Raw genomic sequence first — 21,762 nt, forward strand, 5'->3', positions numbered from 1 at the left:
TCCCCACAGCCCGAGCCTCACCAGAGAGGTAGACCGGTCGACAGGGCCAAGTCCGAAGTTTCCCGCTCCTCACACGCACCATCCCAAAGATCGTATGCGGCTACATCCCATGTATCTGGAAAGGCCTCATCCTTTCACCACATATCCAAGGCATATTCCAGCATGTCCCAACAATTGCATGTCACAGGCGCCTCCCGCCCTTCGAAGGCATCCTCCCGTCATACCCGAGCATCCAGAATTTCACATGAAGAGCAAATAATCATAGATGCTAAAGCTGCTAAAGCTGTCTTTCGTGTTGCACAAGAGGAGCAGTTGAAGAAGAAGGAATTGACAGCCATAGAACTCGAAGAAGCCGAAATAGAAGCTATAGCAGCTAAAATTAAGGCCAAAAGAAAAGATGCCCAAGCAGAGCTTGAACTTGTTCAAAGCCAAAGAGATATGGCAAACAAAATGGCTAGAGCGGAAGTCCTTCAGAAAATACTCCAGAACACCACTTTCTTGCCAAATAGGGAGCAACTGGAAAATGAAGAGCGTCGTAGCCGCGTACAGGTATACGTGGGCAATCAAAGCGCATTCCAGAATGCACAGGTGAGAGTGCCACAGCCAGCCACAAGTCCCCCAAGACCGAGTAGACAAACAGAGGAATCTCAATGACCAGATTCGTCGGTCAGCCACAGTGTTGATGTCGCGACACCTAGTTCACGAGATCCTCCCGCCGTTGCTGCCCCATTGAACCCACTGAATCACACCCTTGATAACAACCTGATGGGACTACCAGCAATGGCAACGACTGCACAGCGGGGAGCGCCACAAGATCTTTACACCATTGTTGCCCCACGGAACCTGCCGAACCATACCACTAATGGCAATCAGATGGATCTGCCTACAATGCCAACGGCCCTACAGCAGAACCAGCCATTGCTAGGGGAAGAGATTGAAAGAGCTCGAGCCATACTAGAGTCCCTGCTGCGACAACTGGAGGCAGCGTCCCAAGGAACTGCCAACAGACCTGACCACAGAGGAGAGTCTTGAACAACAGCCGTGCCAACCTACCAGGCAACTGGCTATACTCTACCAGAAAGACAGAGCCTCCAACAAGTAAGCAAGCAGGAACCTAAGTTCCCTCAGTTCAACGCCAGAGCAGAGGAGTTCAGACCAAGCCAACAAGGTCCCTTGCACGTGGCTTGGCAAAATGCCCTCAGCCAACAATGCGCTGAAGGAAGTTACCAGCCAGCCATGTCGCACGTCCCCACTCCCGGAAGGGATCCACCACCTCCACCAAGCTATAGCCCGCACACAGGATCGATGTATCCCCCAATGTATATTGGAAGAAGGTTGGACTTGGTAGCCAGAGGGGTACGGAAATTCTCAGTCAAAGCTGGAAGAGACTACTTGTTGTGGAAACATATCTTCAAGCACGCCATTAACAAAGAAAAGGCTGGGCCAGACGAGGAACTTATTCAGCTGACAGCATGGTTAGGCCCAGAATCTGTAAACACTGTGAACGACATCTTCGCATCCCATTTGGGCGACTCCAACATTGGCCTTGCAGAGGCTTGGGCCGCACTTGACGAGGACTATGGTGATCCCTCAGTGACGGAGTCCTCGCTTCTAGACTGCGTTCTCAATTTCCCCGACATAAGAATCAATGACCGCCAACAGCTGAAGACTTTCTCATCACTCATTACTCAACTACGGTCAGCACAACAGGATCCTACCTTGCCGGGATTAGCTTGCCTCGACCTGCTTAGAATACAAACTCCTATCATCCCCAAACTACCACAGTTGATATGTGAACAATGGATCGAGTTTTCTCAAACTTACGGGGAAGACAACCAAAACAAAATTCCCCCCTTTGCGGTTCTCGCTAAATTTATCAGCAAGAAGGCTAAACTCCACAATGACCCCCAGTACCTTCCCGTCAGAGAAGCACACTATCCGACGACCGGGTGAAGCAGTCACAGCCCTGATGTAACCAAGGGATCTGTCCAAGCTACGGACAGAACCACCCCTTCGGTGTATAAAACAGACATCATGCCTCCCCCAAAGAAGTCTCCAGACGAACGAATACCGAGAAACGTTCTTTCGAATCCGCATTCAACTACAAACGGCCTGACTTGCCCAATGCACAAGTCTTTTCACTCTCTAAATGATTGCAGAGAATTTAGGAAAAAATCCCTAGATGACCGAAAGACCCTACTCAAAGAGAATAGGATATGTTTCAAATGCTGTGACTCTATGGATCACACAGCCAAAGACTGCACAGCTAAGGTGAAATGCCACCTGTGCAACAGTGATAGGCACCCAGCAGCCTTACACCTAGAACCTAAGATGCTGCCTAAGGAGTCATGACAAGCAACTAGCTATACACCAGACTAATCACCAACCTAGTCCTGTTGCTAAAGAAGACCAACTTGGAAAATTGAACCTCTTCAGTTCCAGCTGTTGTTCTTGATTCTTTAGCTCCAGCTGTTCCTGAGTTTCCAGATGTTCCTGATTCTGATTCTTCAGTCCAGCTGTTCCTGTGTTTCCAGATTCAGCTGTTTATGTCTTTCCAGATTCTTCAGTTCCTGAGTATCCTGTGAATCCAGGTCCCCTCATTCCCGAGAAGCTTGGGTTCCAGTTTTTTCTGTTCCAGATTTGGTTCCAGTTTCCTTCACAGGAAAAAGACCTTGTCTCACTGGGAGACGAGACTGCATACCAGATCTATTGGCCCATGGGACTTGTGCACCGGGCCCACCCACGTGATGAACTAGTTTGCCCAGCCGAGGTCCAGATCGTGAAGCCATGTGACTCTGGTCGTGACTCAAAGATACTTGTACCAGGCTGATCACCAATTTGTTCCCGTTGCTGATGAAGACTAAACCAGAAGATCAAACCTCAAACTATGTATTGTCTTATGCATTGTTTGATGTAACACTTGCCTATTTCATAATTGTGCATGTTTTATATTTACCAATAGTTATGCATGTTTGATACTAGGTTTTTACCTATTTAGTCACAAGTTAGTTAACAATAAGTAGTGCATGCCTTGACGCTATGTTTTTACTATTTTAGTAGTGGAAGTATAAATTTCCAAGCGGGGAGTATTCTGGAACATATATGTAGCCCTAACTAGAGAGCAGGTATCAGTGTATTGGAGTGTCTGGCAGTTATTGGGTTAAATGCTACGTATGTTGATGGGTCAGTCGGAGGAGTATCAAAGGTCATTGAGAGACTACCTGGACACAAGCCAGATGGGATCCTTTGTTCACCAGCCACATGGTTCCTAGCCACACGGTTAGGAGATCCTCACAAACATGTGACACTCAGGAAGAGAAGAGGGGAAAATCCAATGTCTCAATTTACCTGGGGAATAAACCAATATTGCAAAGTATGTTTCTGGATGGATCTACATAACAGTGAGTTATTATTTAGAATTCCTAGAAATAAAAGCAATATTTTCTGTTTATTCTTCTGAATTATCTATCTGTTTGGATTGGACAGAAAGCAACCTGTTCAGTTTGGAACAGAATAATACATAAATGTTAAAGCAAATGTTAGCAAAGGACAAAAGGACAAGATCAGTTGTGCTATTCAATCAGGATCAGCGATGTCTATTCACTTTTTGCATTCCAATTTGTCAGAAGAGCACGTGTTGGCATAAACTCAAACACAAGTTAACAAACTGGCAAAGGCATACCAAAGCGGTGTAGGAATGACGTTTAAAATGTCTAAAACATAGCTAGAGCACAACACAAAAGTTGAGGACGGATTTATTGGAGCTATTTTGCCCATGCTCGCTACCATAGGCAAGTTTCTTCTATCAAGCATATTACCATCATTCATTACTGGGACATTAACAGGTTTACAGGCAGTAAACTTATCAATGGATCTGCAATTTACATCAAAAAGGGAGGTTCTGTATGTATTATTGTCCCACATGGTTCTGGATTGTATCTTCAAACATACCAGAAGGGATCGAGAATAACGGATGATGGACTCTTCCTCAAATCTAGAAGCGGCAGTTTTGTTCCAGTTACTGCATCTGGATTGATAACCGGTGATTCACAAATTTTAAGAGCTATTTGAACATGCCGCTGATAGGTTGGTTGCCTTCAATGATAATCTAATATTAATAAAATGCCGAGATAATATGGAATGCCAGTATACAAGTTTATTCACAAATACAAATGCCCACCGCCAGCCCATCAGATGGCAAGAGAATTACTATGGGATGGATCAACTTCATTATACAGAGCAACATCTCCCCGGCAGAATTCAAATATTTCTTCCCAATCATGGTGTTCGATGTAAGCAGAGCGAAAGACTAAAATTGTCAGTTGTAGACATTCAAATCAAGGCGACATTCTATGAGGTACCAGCTGCAACAGAAGCTTTTGTGGTGGTTGTTTCAGACAGGATGCTAAACTTTCAATCTGATGGGTAAAAGATGTCGGTAGTATACTGAGATTGCTACTGTTATTGGGTTTCCAAACCTAAATAGGGTTTGAAAACATTACAGTTTCTCTGTCAATGAGACAATCAGGTTCAAATTATCAGCATCATTATGATTCTGTGCCATAACTTTAATGAAGGTATAGGTTTAATGTGTGGAATAGGTTTAATGTGTGGCTAAACTGGAACTGATTTCTAATAAAACCTACAATTAAATTCAATACAGTCTCATGAACTATTGCAAATGTTTGCTGCTTTACTGCTTTACTGAAAAGCAAAAGGCTCCAGGAGGCAGATTTAAGATAAATAATATCAGTAGTGTTTTCAAACAACGAGCTAACGCCCAGTTTGCAAATGGCGTTTAGGCTGACTGACTGCCAGGTTGATAGCAGGCTAGAAGATTCAATACTGTCTATGTAGATGTTGCATATGAGCGAAGTATCCACATAGTTTTTTATTGCCACATCTTGACTGTTGCTAGGCTCCGGGAGGAACGTGAGATTGTGGCTGGTCATGCTAACGTCCTTGTGGATCTTTACGTTGGTAGTACCGAGCTGGCACACGTTTTGGTCAGCAGCTTGGACCAGAAATCCATGTGTGGTTTCCAGAGTAATCAGCATCTGCATCATTAGCGGTTCAGCAACGGTAAAGCGCAACCAGTTTTGCAAATTTCCCAGCACAAGGGCGAATCCTTTCCCAGATGTGAGATCTGTACAGTATCGGCTCTGACTATGTTAGAGCCGATACTCAGGTACAGGTCACTGGTCACTTTGTTAGTAGCATCCACATAGCTCTTAGTTGCAACATTTTGTGCATTGGTTGGATCTGCTACATTAACAATCTTATGTGAATCCAAATCAATATCATTGGTTGTAGTGATACCACTGTCGTGTTTTAGAAACATGTTACTAACTTGTGATAAAGTAACTCCTCCGGAAACTATTATTTGAGTCGCTGGTATCTTTTCATCTGAATTTGTCGATGGACATTTTTTTATTTGAAAATAAATTCTTTTAATGCCTTTTAGGGCTCTACTGTTTGCAACACGATGGGTTTTTTTAAGCATTGTATGCTCAAGATTTTTGTATTCTGACTTACAATCCCAAAGAATGTCAACAAGCTTAGTGTGATCTTTCATGATGTATTCTTTAGGAATATAGAACTCATGTTTGGTTAAAGAGAGATAATATGCAAGTGGATTATCTTGCCAAAATATCAACGTTCCTCTACACAAATGCTAAATTATGCAGTTGCTGCTGCCTTGTGATATCGGTTTCTCAATAGCTACATTCCATAAAGAATGGATAGAATTGCATTTTTGTAGATAGAAGAAAAAAAATTTTTATGGTGTGGGGACTTCCCACATTTCTACTACTCAATTGCGCTCGTGTGCAGATGGGTGTGGGAATTTTCCATGATGGGCAGGGCTAATTCTCACATCTCTGCTACTCGTCTGTGGATGGGGCTAATTCTCAAAAGTATGCCAGAGGGCCCACATCTGTACTACTCATGCAACAGGAACTGCCTAAGTAGAAACAATGAATTGTATACTTTAAAACATTTAGCCTTACAAGGAGGACTTTTAATTACCTTTTTATTTCTATTTATACTGAGAAAATAAACACTTTCATTTCCAACAAATGGTGGTCCCCAGGATCGAGTGTCATCCCCAGATCCTAAAAGTAAGAAATGGCTAATGTTAACAAATTTCCAGCAACATTCTGTATACTTATGTGATTACAAATCACATTGCTATCCCAAATTCCAGCTTAAATTATAGCCTTCAAACCTTTAGTGGCCTATAAAAATATTCTTTTTAAATGTCAAAAGTTTTAGTATTGAAAACTATGGCTGCATAAGATTCAGTCCAATTAAATTAATGCAATATGGATGAAGATATTATTAATATAATACAAAAGTATTACAACTTTTTTAGAAAAGCATGTAACTATGTAAGAAAATATTTCTGCATTCACAAAACCTTATGAATCAAGTCCTCAAGATTACACTTCAAAATGTAATCGGTGACTATGCATTTCTAAGTAATCCAGACCCACACAAAATTCTCCTATGCAAAACAAGATCAAACTTGATTAAAGGCCTTCTTTGATATGCTGTTTTCTAGTAAGGATGAAGGTCTAAATTAGGAAATCATTTATGTTTCTGAAGTGCTAAGTTCTAAAAGGTACATATTGAATCTTTAGATTTGTACCCGGAAAATGATGTATTGTGCAGGAACTAATTTATATAGAGAATCACTCACACAGACAACACAAACGATAGATAGATAGATAGATAGATAGATAGATAGATAGATAGATAGATAGATAGATAGATAGATAGATAGATAGATAGATAGATAGATAGGCAGGCAGGCAGGCAGGCAGGCAGGCAGGCAGGCAGGCAGGCAGGCAGGCAGGCAGGCAGGCAGGCAGGCAGGCAGGCAGGCAGGCAGGCAGGCAGGCAGGCAGGCAATAGATAGTAGATAGATAGTGGATAGATAGTGGATGGATGGATGGATGGATGGATGGATGGACAGATAGACCAACATATACAAAGACCAATAGACATAAACAGACAGATAAGAGGCAAAGAATCTTCTGCAATAACAGATATGCGTAATATAAACACCTATAGCAATTACTTCAACATCTGGAATTCTGATAAGCAACACACACACATTTATCATTCCAGAGCAGAAGTCTGGAATGCAGATGTGAAAACTAAAAACAGGTACTGTATTCCTTTTCAGAAGTTAAATGAGAGTTTGTATAGTCATCTATTGCCTGGGGACAGGACTAGGAAACAACATGTATGCATATATTTATTATCTTTTTTAGAGAAAATTAAAGTGGATGTTAATATTATTCAGTTGTTAGGTCCCCAAATCCTTATTGTTTTCTCCACATAGGTGCTCTTCTTTGGGGCCTGGAAGCGATGATGGAGCATGTGCAAAAGACCCTCAATGAATTCAAGGTGTAGCTGAAAGAACGCCCTGAATCGGAGGGAGAGTTGGAGGGTGAATCCGAGGAAGAGGAGGTCTGAGAGATGGCAGGGGCTAGAGCCCTGGCGGCAGCACCGCGGCGAAGCCGTCCATCTCAGGGAACCAGGAACAGACCACATAAACTGGCCGAGGTGAAGCCAATTCCGATCAGAGTGAAGTTTGATGGAGATCTGAAGCGACTGGGGTTTTTCTTGGCACAAGTGTTCACCTACATGCAAATCTATGGGAGAATACTGCCTACCGATGTAGAAAAGGTTTGGGTAGTTACCCTAGCTTTGGAAAGTGGAGCAGCTGATTGGAAGGGGACCCTGTACAACTGCAACGCACCCGAATTGAGGAATTTCAACCGCTTTATGGCTGCTCTCTGCAGACGTTTCGAAGACTGGCTGGCAGACAAAAAAGCCCGGGAGCGCATAAAGACAGTGAAGCAAGGAAGAAGAATAGTGGCTGAGTATATCAAAGAGTTCAGAGAATTGGACAGCCGTCTAAACTGGTAGAAGACATCCTGATAAGCTGTTTCCAGGATGGGCTCAACGAAGAGTTGTACAATGCCTTCATAGCTCATGGAGCCCTGGGACAACTGTATGATTGGTGCCTGCTAGCTGAGGAAGTGGAGATCGATCAACGCAAGCACCTACACTACCCAGTGAGACCAAACTTCAGATTGAAGCCAGAGAAGCGAGGGGAGACCGCTCTAGCTTTGCCTGCCCCACCTCATACCACTGCCTGCTTCAAATGTGGTAAAGAAGGACATCGAGCCATGAATTGCCGCACAAGACATCTGCCAAGAAAGGGGATCGTCTACCAGCTGGAAGACCCCCTAAAATCTCACCGCACCCAGGGAGACTGCGATGAGATCTGAAGAGATCATAGAGCTCCCCCATGGTCGCAACAGAGAGGTCAAGCTCCAACTCCACGCTACGATGACCCAGAAGGGACGGAAAGTGATTACGAAAATGACCCATTGGTGAGTGGGCCAACTGACCCCATAAAAGTGCCCTAGAACTTTCCATACCTGGCACTGGGAGGGCAATAAAATTAGCAGCCTTGCTGGACTCAGGATGCACCCAATGCATGATCAGCCCAGAACTAGTGGGGAAAATGGGGATACCCCTCAGGAAACTAAAAACTCCTATTACTTTTTGTCAAATGGATGGCTTGGTTGTAGGGAGGGTATCTGCCAGTTTTCCTACCAGACCTTTACATATTGACCTGGGGGACCATGCAGAGACTCTAGTGTTTATTGTGGCCCCAGGGATAAAGTGGCCATTAGTTTTGGGACTGGCTTGGCTAAAGAAATGGAACCCCATGAAGGACGGCTAAAATTCTCACAGGAGGAAGCCCCGACCATCTCTAAAGAAAACAGTGGGAGATGTGGATTATGCCACAAATTTGCCTCTGCCCTCAATGAGTCAGACTTGCAGAGCCTCCCAATGGAATACCAAGATCTGGCTGAGGTATTCAGCAAACAAAGTTTAGACAAACTCCCCCCTCATCGACCCACAAACTGTGCTACTGAAATCATTCTAGGGACAAAACTGCCAAAGCCAAAGATGTACTCCATGACTCCCAGGGAGTTGGATGAACTGGGAAAGTTTATCAAAAAGAATTTAGAGCGGGGTTTTATAGAACCAGCTAGACCCTGGGTAGCAGCTCCTATACTATTCAGAGAAAAGAAAGATGGCTCTCATCATCTGTGTGTAGATTATAGAAGTCTGAACACTGTGTGCATGGAAAACTTGTATCCACTACCTTTACTGAAAGACATGTTAGCGCATTTGTCAAAAGGAATTTTTTTTCCTAGCTAGCTAGATTTGAGAGAAGCTTATTACCGCATATGAATAAAGAAAGGGAATAAATAGAAAACTGCCTTCAACTGCCCATTGGGTTGTTTCCAATTTAAAGTCCTCCCTTTTGGACTATAAGGGGCCACTGCAGTATTTATGCAATTAATCAACGAAGTTCTGCATGAACACCTATATAAGAGGTTTTTGGTTTATCTTCTATTTACACAGAAACCAAAGATGAACACATTAAGCTAGTCCGAGCAGTACTGAAAAAACTATGCTCAGCCAAACTGTACACCAAACTGTCAAAGTGTGAATTCTACAAAGATCATATTGATTACTTCGGCTATCGTATATCTAACCAGAGTGTAGAGATGGACCCAGAGAAAGTGAGAGCAGTCTTGGAATGGGCTCCTCGAAAAACTAGGAAACAACTCAAAAGTTTCCTAGGATTTGCGAATTTTTACAGACAATTCATCCCGTCTTTTGCCCAAATTGCCCTTCCAATCACAGACTTGTTAAAAACCAGAGGGGGGGATAAATCGAAACCCAGTCAATCGTTAAAATGGACAGGGGAATGTGAAGCCACTTTTGAGAAACTTAAGAGACTTTTTTCTGTGGAGCCAGTTTTGAAACACCCAAACCCAAAACAACCGTTTATAACTCAAGCTGATGCCAGTGATGTGGCTGTAGGAGCGGTCTTATTACAGAGAAATAAAGAGGGACAATTGCAACCTTGTGCTTACACCTCTAGGAAATTATCAGAGACTGAGCAGAGGTGGGCAGCTTGGGAGAAGGAGGCCTATGCCGTATGATGGGCTCTCCTCACTTGAAGGCATTTCCTGGAAGGGAATAAAATACCGCTTCAAGTATAGACTGATCATAAGAATCCTGAAGTGATGAAAACTCCCAGGAAACTCTCACCCAAACAAGCAAGGTAGTTCCAACACTTCCATCGTTTTGATTTCACTATCCCTTACCTCCCTGGGGAAAAGAATTTTTTAGCAGGTGCATTGTCCAGACTACCACAATAAAACAGCAAGAAAGCAGAAGTGACTAAATCATTTTTACATCTTCATCAATTAGCAGCCCCTGTAACCACCAGGGCCCAGTTAAGATCTGTGGCTCCTATCGGAAAAACTTTGTTGCAGAATTTTAAAACTGCGTTAGAGACCAATGAGTGGTTTTGGAACCATAATAACCTGTGTGTGTTAAAAGATGGATTAGCCTGGATTGCAGGAAAACTTTATGTCCCAGAAGCCCTAAGATTTAAAGTAATGCAAGCAGGGCATGACTTGAAAACTGCTGGACATTTTGGATTTGTTAAAACTTTACATCTCCTTAAGAGGCAATTTTGGTGGCCTGCTTTTAAAAAGGACATAGAAACCTATGTAGCCAGCTGCCCCACATGCGCAACAGCTAAACGCTGGCAAGGGAAATCTCCAGGACTGCTACAACTGGTAGAAGTACGTCAGCATCCTGGAGAAAGATTTCTATGGATTTTATCATGGAACTGCCTGAAAGTGTTGGAAACACTGTAATTTGTGTCGTAATGGGTTTGTTCTCTAGACAAGTTCATTTCATCCCATGCTCTAAGATCCAACTGCAAAGACTTTAGCTAAACTCTTTGTGCAAAACGTATATCGATTTCATGGTGCCCCACAATGCATAATTTCAGACAGAGGGGTTCAATTCACTTCTAAGTTTTGGAAAGTTTTTCTGGACTTGATGGGTTCTAGTCAAGGGCTGTCATCTTCCCATCATCTTCAAATGAATGGGGGGACAGAAAGACTGAACTCAGTTCTAGAACAATACTTGACATGTTTTATTAATTATCAGCAGGACAATTGGTCTGACCTGTTGCCTTTTGCTAAAGTTGCTTATAATAATGCTGTGCATTGCAGTACAGGTTTCACTCCATTTCAAGTAGCTAATGGTTAGACTTTCATAGCCATGCCTGAACTCCCTACCAAGGAACCTGAAATTTCCTCACTGCAGGAATGGATTAAACAGTTGCAGAATACCTGGCCAGTAGTCAGGAAAGTTTTGGATGAAGCCAGAGAAGCCTATAAGGCTCAAGCTGATAAACGGAGAGTGGAGCAAAAGCTATATAAAGTTGGGAACAGGATATACCTCTCCTCAAAGTATTTGCAATCTTTACAACCTTCAAAGAAGTTAGGCCCTAAATTTGTAGGACCTTTCTCTATCAAGCATACCTATGAGGTTGAATTGGACTTGCCAAAAAACCTACAGCAAATCCACCCTGTCTTCCACTGCAGCTTGTTCAAACCGGAGGTTACCTCTAACCTTAGAACTCCTGCACCTCAGGTGCCCACACCTATCACGGTTGAGGATGAACAACACTTTGAAATTAAAGATATCTTGGATTCTCAAAAACATCATGGGGTGACACAGTACCTAGTAGCCTGGAAGGACCTTTCTTTCTCCCAGAATGAGTGGGTGTACAAGAAGCATGTTAGAGCCCCTAGACTTCTCAAACATTTTCATAATAAATATCCTGATAAACCTGATTGATATATCTATATTGCTTCTTTTCCCCTTTCCTTTTTCTGTTTTCTAGATCGATTTCCTGTTCTTCTAGTGAGGGAGGCATATGTCAGGTCCTCAAATCCTTATTGTTTTCCCTGCATAGCTGCTCTTCTTTGGGGCCTGCCATTCTGCTGGGAGGGGGAGGATTTACTTTCGCTTGGGATAACTTTCGCTTTCTGCTTTTCCTCTACCGCCACTTGAAAAAAGACTGTGTCTCCCTTATCAGGGAGACAGCTATGGAGAAAAGAAACTGGAGAAGACCTTGAGATGCATGCCAGCTATGCCAGTTACCCAAACATTGTACCACCTGTGGATTGGCTGGATTTCAAATGGAGACCATGACTTTGGTGGGAGGAGGAAGATTGCTACTTTAACTATACCATTTAGGCAAGCTTTTCCCTAGATCTCGCCTTGACTTCCCTACTGTCACTAATCCCTAATAAAAGTTCCTTTTGAGACAATGCCTGTTTCGAGAGTTCTGCTTTCTTGGATGGTTAGCTGAGGTGAGTCCTTACATCAATCTTTTTTTGAAAAATAGAAAATGCATGCAGAATTTAACAGACAGAATCAGGGGGATGTTTATAATCATTTCCACAAACTGCAGTCACCTATGAGATTTGTAAATAAGGATATATTTCATTTCATCTTTACCATATATGAACAACATATGGCTTTCCAGTTGTTACTAAATGCCAATTACCATTAACTCTTTTGAATATGCTCCAGGCATGTCAAACTCGTGACGTCACATGATGTCGTGTGATGTATTGTGACTTTTTCCCCATTGCCGGCAATGGGTGGGCATGGTTCGGCGTGACACATCCGGCCCACGGGCCGGCAGTTTGACATGCCTGGTCTAGAACTTGTAAAAAAATGTCACCCCATAATAAGTGTCTTTCACATTAAAAATAAACCACTTTTACCTGGTTTTTCCACTTTGATTACTTCAGCTCCAAGATCCCCGAGGTTCATAGTGGCAAAAGGTCCTGCAAGTACTCTGCAATATTTAATAATGAAATTTATGCATGTATGTATAAATTTATTTATTTTATAAGATCTATATGGCCACCTATCTCATATAATTATTCTAGGCAGCTCACAACAATACATAAAACATGGCTAAAAATAAGACAGCCTTTCCCGACACTAGACCAAGAATCCTCTCACATTATAACTCAATACTTGGGGAAGAGCCAGGTGCCCAGGGCCCTCCACATTAGAGATCCTTGGGAGCTCAGGTGGGAGATTGTTCCAAAGGCCTGCAGCAGCCACCAAGGTACATCTCTGAGATCTCATCAAATAGTAACATCTAAGGGAATATACGTGGAATGCATCATTCAATCTAACCTAGTCAATCCAGCAAATAGCAAAAATATTACCATTTTTTTTAAAAAAATCAAGAATTTTTTCAAAAATAAAAAAATAAAGGAGGGAGGGGGAAAGTAAGAAAAATAACAAGAAACAAAAAAAATACAAGAAATGAAGAAAAAAGAAAAAAAAATCAAAATACATTAATTACTTCTGACCTCCTTTCAGCAGATGATTACAATCTTATTCTCCCTCCCCTAAAATGTTATTTTTGTCAAAGACTTTGCTTGAGGCAAGTTAAATCATTCTCAAAAATGCATCCAAAGCAGCACTAACCTTGTTAGATCAAGAATTCTTACACCATCAAGTGGCTTCACTGTATCAGCACCTAGTTATGAATAGAAAAATGCTATTATAATCATCAATTCATTATCAGGTTAATGTCATATTTCAGGGGAAAAAATGTTCACCTTAATTAGCATAATTTGCAACTTCTAAACACACACCATAAAGAACAAATTTCCTCAAAGACCAGAAGCAGGGGAAACCTCTAGCAATTTTGACCACAATTGTCTCTTGTATTGAAAAATATATTTCCTTCTTTTAGAGAGAAAACTTGGTTTTTAATCCAATTCTGCCATCCTTTGGAAAGATGCTTTTATTACATGTGCTAATGTTAAATCTACAGTCAGGCTTTCTTTTGTTTAAATATTTTGAGTGCCTTATTTATCGGGGGGTTGGGGGGAATAGTTTTTCTAGCACAAGAGTATAAATTGGCTAACCTATCAAAGACTTTTAAAAGAATGGGAATATTTGATAAAAAGATTTTTGATTTAGAAAGTAGAATGTTTACTACATTTAAGCATTTGTGTATCAGCGAATGAACATTTTTTTAAATGGAAAATTTAATTGTGCTCAAACCCACATTCATTGTTATATTTTAAAAAATGGGTATTTTTTGATAGGAAGAAGAAAACCAAGAGTAGCTGAAACAGGTAGCTTTATTTGGGGGTGGAGATACAGGCTTTACATTTCTTTTTGCAACTAGGATAAAACCATGTCTTTCACCTAAGCACAGAGATGGGTTCCAGTACTACTGTATTTGATCTAAATTAGGAAACAGGATTTTTCAGGACTAGAAATCTGAAGAGAAAAAAAGATACTTTGGAATGTGTTGCAGGCATGTATGTCAACTTCTTAAACCAAACATTTTTCAGGTAAAATTGTGTTGCAATTGCAAAGTACGTTTTTCCCTTAGAAACTGAACCATTGCATAATTCTGTGTCATATCTTTGATAAAATCCAAGAATACTTGCTCATGTTAGTAATTCAGAGGCAACTCTAGATGCCACCTGAACTTCTTAGATTGTGGTACGACTTAACTCTAGCTTAATTATTCTATTATACACATACAGTCCATTTGAAAACAAAACAGAATTGCCTTTTCCTCTTAACCAATGTACATAATTTCCACTTTGAAATCCAAATTTCTGCCAACATCGTTACCTTTTCTCACCTCTGCTTTCCCTCCTGCTTTTTGTAACATATTATCTGATTAACGAATCTGAAAGTTGTAAAAGTTTAAACATTTTTGTGAACCTTGAGCTAATCTTTATGTATTGCTCTCATATAGATTTTTCTTAAACTCATAACTACTTTAACTTTTTAACATAGTTTTTTTCAAGCATTGATGAAAATTTCCTTCAAATCAGAAAAAAAAAAAGTTTCAAAAACTGAAAGATAGAATCTTCATGCTAGAAATGAAGCAAACTTAAGAAATCCTTTTTGGGTTGCAACTTCCTCCTTTACTTGGGCCTTAGTAATGGCAAGTTATTGTGTCTGAATCATGGTTAACAGAGAAGACATGTGATAGACTTTCCTGATTTTACCCCCTCCCCCATATACCAAAAAAATCAAGTGATAATTGCTTTCCCTTTTTCAGGGAGAGATTTTTGGAGGACTGCTTAAAAAAGAAGACAGCAGTTTTTTGAGTCACCTGAAAGAAAGGAGAAACTTGACAGAACTCTTGTTGATTTTGTCAGCTTAAGCCAAAAAAAAAAAAAAAATGATATTTCAAAGTTCCACTATACTTAAATACTCAAAGAAATAGCCAGCATTTCACTAAACCAAGCAATTTTTTAAAAAAGAAAAGATCCAGCTTTTTATGGAAAGCAGACTGACAGCTCAGTATAAAATGGTTATTCAGAACACAGAGAAGGGACGGGGTGAAAGTGTGAATTGTATAAGAGGACCAGACTGCCCTCTTTATGCCAGTAGAAAGCGTTGAATTACTACTGTTGAAAAAAAGCAATATAATTTCAGAGAAGATCATCTTTCTAGCAGCACAAAGGCAGAATGTGGAAAATGTCATCAATTCCTGTTTCTGCAGAATGGTAAGTGGTCTAGCATTACATTGGAGATTGGAAGAATCTACCTTGTAGATTCTTGTAGAAGAATGGTTAGATCTGGATCCACTGTTAAAATGTAGATCAGCCAACATTTCTAAAGCCAAGAGATGCATATAGCTTCTGAGTTACATACTCGGGAGCAAGAGCATGGCAAATAATTGACAATAATTTTAATTGTTTTTAATTTAAATATATTTAAAGTTAAATATTGCTAATATGGGTATTCTATTCATATTTTATAAATCTTTACTTCTTATACAGTTGGAAAATCTCAATTCAGTGAAACTCTTGAAGGAACTCCAAGAAAAGACCTAACACTTCTTGAGGCTACACGAAACCTGGAGGCCTTAGATTATGTAGTTTTGTATTATAAGGATAGTATGTAGGAGACGTAGTAAAGACCTCTGCCATAGGACTTGCACAGCTTTTCTGATTCTGCTGGAGTACCAGTTTAGATAAACCAGTTTTCTGATTCAATAAGGCAAATTTCATGTATTCTGGTTAATGTAAATGAATCGGTTTAATTGCACCATTGGTAATCACTTAAATCCATTATCAAGCATGGTGACACAGTAGTTAGAATGCAGTATTGCCAGTTAATTCTGCTCACATTGCCAAGAGTTCAATTCCCTCAATCCTGACCGGCTCAAGGTTGATTCAGCCGTCTATCCTTCCAAGATCAGTAAGATGAAGACCCAGATTGTTGGGGGCAATATGCTGACTCTGTAAACGGCTTAGAGAGGACTGTAAAGCTCTATGAAGCAGTATGTAAGTCTAAGTGCTGTTGCTATTGTTATCCTCTGCCTCTCTCCAAAAGAAACTCCAGCCTTATTGTTCTGGAAATAGATAAAATAGAGACCTATAAGTGAGCTGTTTAAATTCCTATAGGAAAAGTGGGAATAAAAATTAATAAAATAATAAAATTAATAATCAAGTCATGTTAAGAATGTCAGTCTCTATTACAAAGTGCAGTGCTGTAAAGATTCCCACAATCCAAAATCAGCTCCTGATGACTTCAAGGTTGCATAAGTCCATAACTGCTTTCTTTTCAGATTTTTTTTCCAACTTCTTAGACTAGTATACAATATTAGGATCTCATTAAAGGTCTTCCAGCCAAATAAAGCCAAGTATTTGCTTAGCTTTTTTTAGATCAGTCAAGATTAGCTATATGCTGAGATTTAACTGGGCATAAACTTGTGTTAATTATTTAATTATTTGTTTTCTTGCAATGAATATTTAAGGCATTTCATATAATTTGTAAAAACACTGTAATTTAGTTGGAAATAATTCTCCAGTTAAAGCAGGTTTTTTTTTTAGGTAGCAACTGTAAGCATTATTTTCTATTCAATATATCCAGTTACCCTCAGCACACATTTCAGAGATGATAACTTATAAAATGTAAGCAAAGAAAACCCTGCCTTTTTTTTTATAGAAATCCTATCTTTTGTTGATAGATGATTAACACGACGATTTGCATTTCCAAAATAAGGTTTGCTCAACTTCCCCCAAATTTGCAACAATTATGATCTCGTTTGAATTTGATTAATTATACACCACCAAGTCGTTTCCGACCCTAGGAACCACACAGCTAAGATTTTCCTCATGAATCGCTTCAATTTATTATATTCTGTTGCAAATTAAACATTCTGAAATGGGGTTCCTCCCGAAAGCTTTCTCTAAGCCAGGGGTAGGCAACCTCGGCTCTTTTATGACTCATGGACTTCAACTCCCAGAATTCCTGAGTCAGCAGAGTTGAAGTCCATGAGTCATAAAAGAGCCGAAGTTGCCTAACCCTGCTCTAAGCTCTCATCTGCTGCCGTGTACAGTTCCTTATGATCGCGTATCACAACCTTTGGCAATGGCTTGACTCAACGAAAAATGTTAATGCTACCTGGAATGTTTAAATATGTTTAAGAAAAATGCTACCTGGATGGCGGCAGTTTCCCTGTTGCAGCCCCCTGAAAATGCCAGGACAGGAGGGAAATCGCAAGAGTTGAGAGAAGCCCAGGGGACCGAGAAAGGAGCCAGCGCCATTAGCCAGCGGCGAGCATAGGCCTTTCCTCAGATGGTATATAGTGTGGCTGCTTCTTCCCATCTTAGCCCCCAACATGCCGGCAGCTGACATTAGCCACCGCTGAAATCGACTCGCGAAGCTACGGGAAGGCGGACATCAGCACTTCAAAAAACTTTGGACTCTTGTACAAAGTCTTCAGAGGCATGCACTGCGCAGACGTGGTGGATACCTTGTTTCAGCCTCAGCTGAACTAAGGGAGGCAGTCAGAGAGCAGTGAAACGACGCAAGCGCGAGCTTTCAAGCTGTGTCTAGGAAGCTGCTAAGAAATGGTTCCCGCCTCTCCTTTTTTTTAACATCGTTGAAGATCTATCCGTTTTAGGTACCATTAGGGTGGAATAGGATGCAAGCCTGAGAAAAATGCTACTTTTTCTTGAGGCAACTACATGCCAAAGCAGATAGGTTGTTTCTCCATCACGTTTCCCCATAACCGGGAACAATCCGTTCCTAACACCCATCACCCATGGCAATGTATAAAGGGGAGCTTAGAAGGAAACGAAGAAAAATAGAAAAATACGGTTGCAGTTTTGTCGCCCATTTGTCCCCCTTCCAGACTGATCGACCAGCAAAACATGCAAAAGGGACCTTATAGCCCACGCACAGACAACTCGGAAGCTAATCCTTCCACTTTCGTTCCAAAATCAGGTGCATAGATTTGGAATGCGAGGTCCAAGTATTGCGCAATTTAAAGAGAAATTCTGTACAAGAAAACACTAGAAATTGAGATACTACTTGGAAGCATAGCAAGAGGCCATCATACAATTCCAAATGCGCTAAAAGAAAAACTCTCCCTGGGAAGATACTGGAAAAGACAATCAAAAAACAGATCTGCAAACATCTAGAAACAAAGTTATAACTAGAAGCCAGCACAGGTTTGTTAAAAACTGATCATGCCAAACCAATCTTATTTCATTCTTTAATCAGGTAACTAAATTGGTGGTCCAGCAGAATGCTGTGGATGTGGTATACTTGGACTTCAGCAAGGCATTTGACAAAATAGACTACAACTTCTTAGAAAGCTTTAAAAAAGTGGGATAGATAGCATCACCATCAGATGGATTTTTAATCCATGATAAACCCCGCTCTCAAAGAGTAGACCTTAATGGTACTACATCTTCATAGACGGAAGCAGTGGGGTACCAGTACTCTTCAACATCTTCATAAATGACCTAGATGAGGTAAAAGAAGGGGAACTTATCAAATTTGCAGATGACACTCTAGATCACGGGTGTCAAACTCGGCAGACACTTGATGTGTCATGACGTATCGCGACTCAGCATTGCCGGCAATGGGGTGGGCTGGCAGTTTGACACCCCTGCTCTAGATCAAGATCCAGAGTAATCTTGACAGACTTTTACACTATCTAACAAAATGAAATTCAATGTAGAGCAAAATAAAGTCTTACTCTTAGGCAAGAAAAACCAAAAGTCCACATATAAATTGGGTGAAACCAGGCTTAATAGCAGCAACTGTGAAAGGGATCTTGGAATCTTAGTGGACAATTAAATATGAGCCAACAGTGTGCCGCGGCAGCCAAAAATGTCAATGCAATCCTAAATTGCATTAACCGAGGAATTCAATCAAGATCACATGAGCTACTAATATCACTCTATAAAGCCTTAGACCACACCTAGAATACTGCAATCAGTTTTGGCCTCCACACTATAAAAAAAGATGTTGAGACTCTGGAGAGAGTGCAGAGAAGACCACAAGGATGATTAGGGGACTGGAGGCTAAAACACGAACGATTACAGGAACTGGGCATGGCTAGTCTAGTGAAGAGAAGGACCAGAGGAGACATGAGAGCAGTGTTCCAATATTTGAGGGGCTATCACAGAGAGGAGGCGATCAACCTATTTTCCAAAGCACCTGAAGAACAGACAAGGAATAATGGATAGAAACTGATCAAGGAAAGATTCAATCTGGAAATAAGGAGACATTTCCTGACAAAACAATCAACCAATAAAACAGACTAGACTAGACTAGACTAGACTAGAATAGACTAGAATAGAATAGAATAGAATAGAATAGAATAGAATAGAATAGAACCTGTACCATTTCAGACAGCTGGCTATCTAGTCTCTTCTTTAAAACTTCCAAGCTGTTCTACTGGTTAATTGTCCTCACTGTTAGGAAGTTTCTCCTTAATTCCAGGTTGCTTCTCTCTTTGATCAGTTTTCAACCATTGTTTCTTGTTCTGCCCTCTGGTGCTTTGGTGAATAACGTGACCCCATCTTCTTTGTGGCAATCCCTCAAATACTGGTATCATGTCACCCATTTCTTTTCTTTAGACTAACCAAACCCACGTCCTGCATCCATCTTCATATGTTTTAATCTGCAGGCCTTTGAACATTTTAGTTGCTCTTCTCTGAACTTTTTCTTTTTTTTCTTTTTTTTTAAATTTTATTGAATAACCAAAAAAGGAAAAAAAATTAAAAACATTGAACATGGTAAATCAGATTTAACAAACATCTCAGTTCATATTCACAATTAAATACTAATAAAAACTCTATACAATAACATCACTCTAATCTCAATCTTAACTTATCTCATTACAAGACTTCCATATTTTTTCTACCACCATCTATAAAATTTGTTCCAAATTTGGTAAAAATCCATTTTATCCTGATTTTTAAGTCTTTTAGTTAACCTATCTAATTCTGCGCAGTGCATAATTTTATGAATTAAGATTTCCTCACTAGGTATAGCCGTAGCTTTCCAGTTTTGAGCGAATACAATTCTTGCCGCTGTAACCACATGAGTGAATAAATATGTATCCTCTTTACTAACATTTTTTTCAAGAATTCCTAACAACAATGTCTCAGGCTTATACTGAATGTTTTGCATACTCATTTCTCTTACCCATTCCCAAACCATACGCTAATATCCCTGTACTTCCTTACATGACCACCAAACATGAAAAAAGTGCCCCTTTTTTGCATTTCCAACACAAAGGGGGGTTAGGGTTCTCTGAACTTTTTCCAAAGTCTCAACATCTTTTTTGTAGTATGGTGACCAAAATTGATTGCAGTATTCCAAGTGTGGTTTCACTAGGGTTTTATAAAGCGGTACTAATATTTCACATGATGTTGATTCTATGCCTTTGTTTATACAACCCAGGATTGTATTAGCTTTTTTGGCAGCGGTTGCACACTGCTGGCTCATAGTCAAGTGATCATCCACTAGGACTCCAAGATCCCTCTCACAGTTACTGTTTTTGAGCCAGGTTTTGCCTTGTACTTGTACCTTTGGTTTTTCCTGCCTAAATGTAAAACTTTGCTTTTTTCCACATTAAAATTCATTTTGTTGGATAGGGCCCATTGTTCAGATTTGTCTAGATCTTTTTGGATCCTGAATTTGTCTTCTGTTGTTGGTGCTTCATCACTGGAGGCTTTCAAGAAGAGACTGGACTGCCATCTGTCAGAAATGTTGTAACGACTCTTGCTTGGGCAGGGGTTGGACTAGATCAGGGGTCCCCAACCTCTGGTTCGTGGACCAGTACCGGGCTGCGGCATGCCAGCAACTGGCTGCACAAACAAGCCCCATCTGTGGGTTGCAGGCAGCACACAAAATCAGGCCCCCTATGGTCCACAGAAAAACCTCTCTCCACCGAACCAGTCCCTGGTGCCCAAGATCTTTGGACTAGATGACCTACAAGGTCTCTTCCAACTCGAAGAGGAGAGGAAGAAGAGGAAAGTAGGGAAGAGAAGAAAGGGAGAAAGAAGGTAGAGAAGAAGAAATGTGGATACAGTGAAAGGGGAAATGGGCGAGCAACACCAAAAGTCATGTATTTATTTCATTTTATCAAAAGTATCTTATATGTGAATGTAAAAAGAATGTATGTTAACATCTGATAAATATCACGGTATATGTATGGGGGGGAGTTTGGAAAAATAAAAAAATATTTTTTTTAAAAAAAGGTCTCTTCCAACTCGGTTATTCTTTTTTATTTATATTTCTATTTTATTCATAAATAAATGAATAAAATATCAATTGTAATCAATTATATTGAAACCTTAGATTTCTACTGGCACGCCCATACTAAAAATTTTAATTGGATAAACGTAAACCCATCTAGATTCCACTAATGCATCCTGTGTTTTACATTATTATAAGAACGCACAAGTCAATTCACACGGAAGAGACGTAAAGCCTGCAGCATGAAACGGAAGACTCTCGGCGGAGCAGTTTCGAAGG

At 40.5% G+C, this 21,762-nt stretch overlaps 1 protein-coding gene across 5 annotated transcripts in view; it reads right to left on the reverse strand.

The window, feature by feature from the left end:
• Positions 1-17,779, reverse strand: part of SUGCT (succinyl-CoA:glutarate-CoA transferase) — a 389,221-nt gene extending 371,442 nt beyond the window's left edge. For 2 of the 5 annotated variants that reach the window (XM_039336722.1, XM_039336724.1), the window contains exons 1-4: positions 17,421-17,776; positions 13,423-13,474; positions 12,702-12,775; positions 6,028-6,113 (exon numbers count right to left, since the gene is read on the reverse strand). In XM_039336722.1, the coding sequence (XP_039192656.1) occupies positions 6,028-6,113; positions 12,702-12,775; positions 13,423-13,474; positions 17,421-17,619 (411 nt within the window). In that variant the 5' untranslated portion in view covers positions 17,620-17,776. Of the gene's footprint in view, positions 1-6,027; positions 6,114-12,701; positions 12,776-13,422; positions 13,475-16,104; positions 16,331-17,420 lie in introns of all 5 variants that reach the window. The other 3 variants (XM_039336725.1, XR_005555979.1, XM_039336723.1) reach the window with 3 other exon arrangements.
• Positions 17,780-21,762: the final 3,983 nt, after the last annotated feature.

This window comes from Crotalus tigris, unplaced genomic scaffold (assembly GCF_016545835.1).
Source record: "Crotalus tigris isolate CLP2741 ecotype Arizona unplaced genomic scaffold, ASM1654583v1 scf7180000017666.379230911805:20528666, whole genome shotgun sequence".
Lineage (NCBI taxonomy): Eukaryota > Metazoa > Chordata > Lepidosauria > Squamata > Viperidae > Crotalus > Crotalus tigris.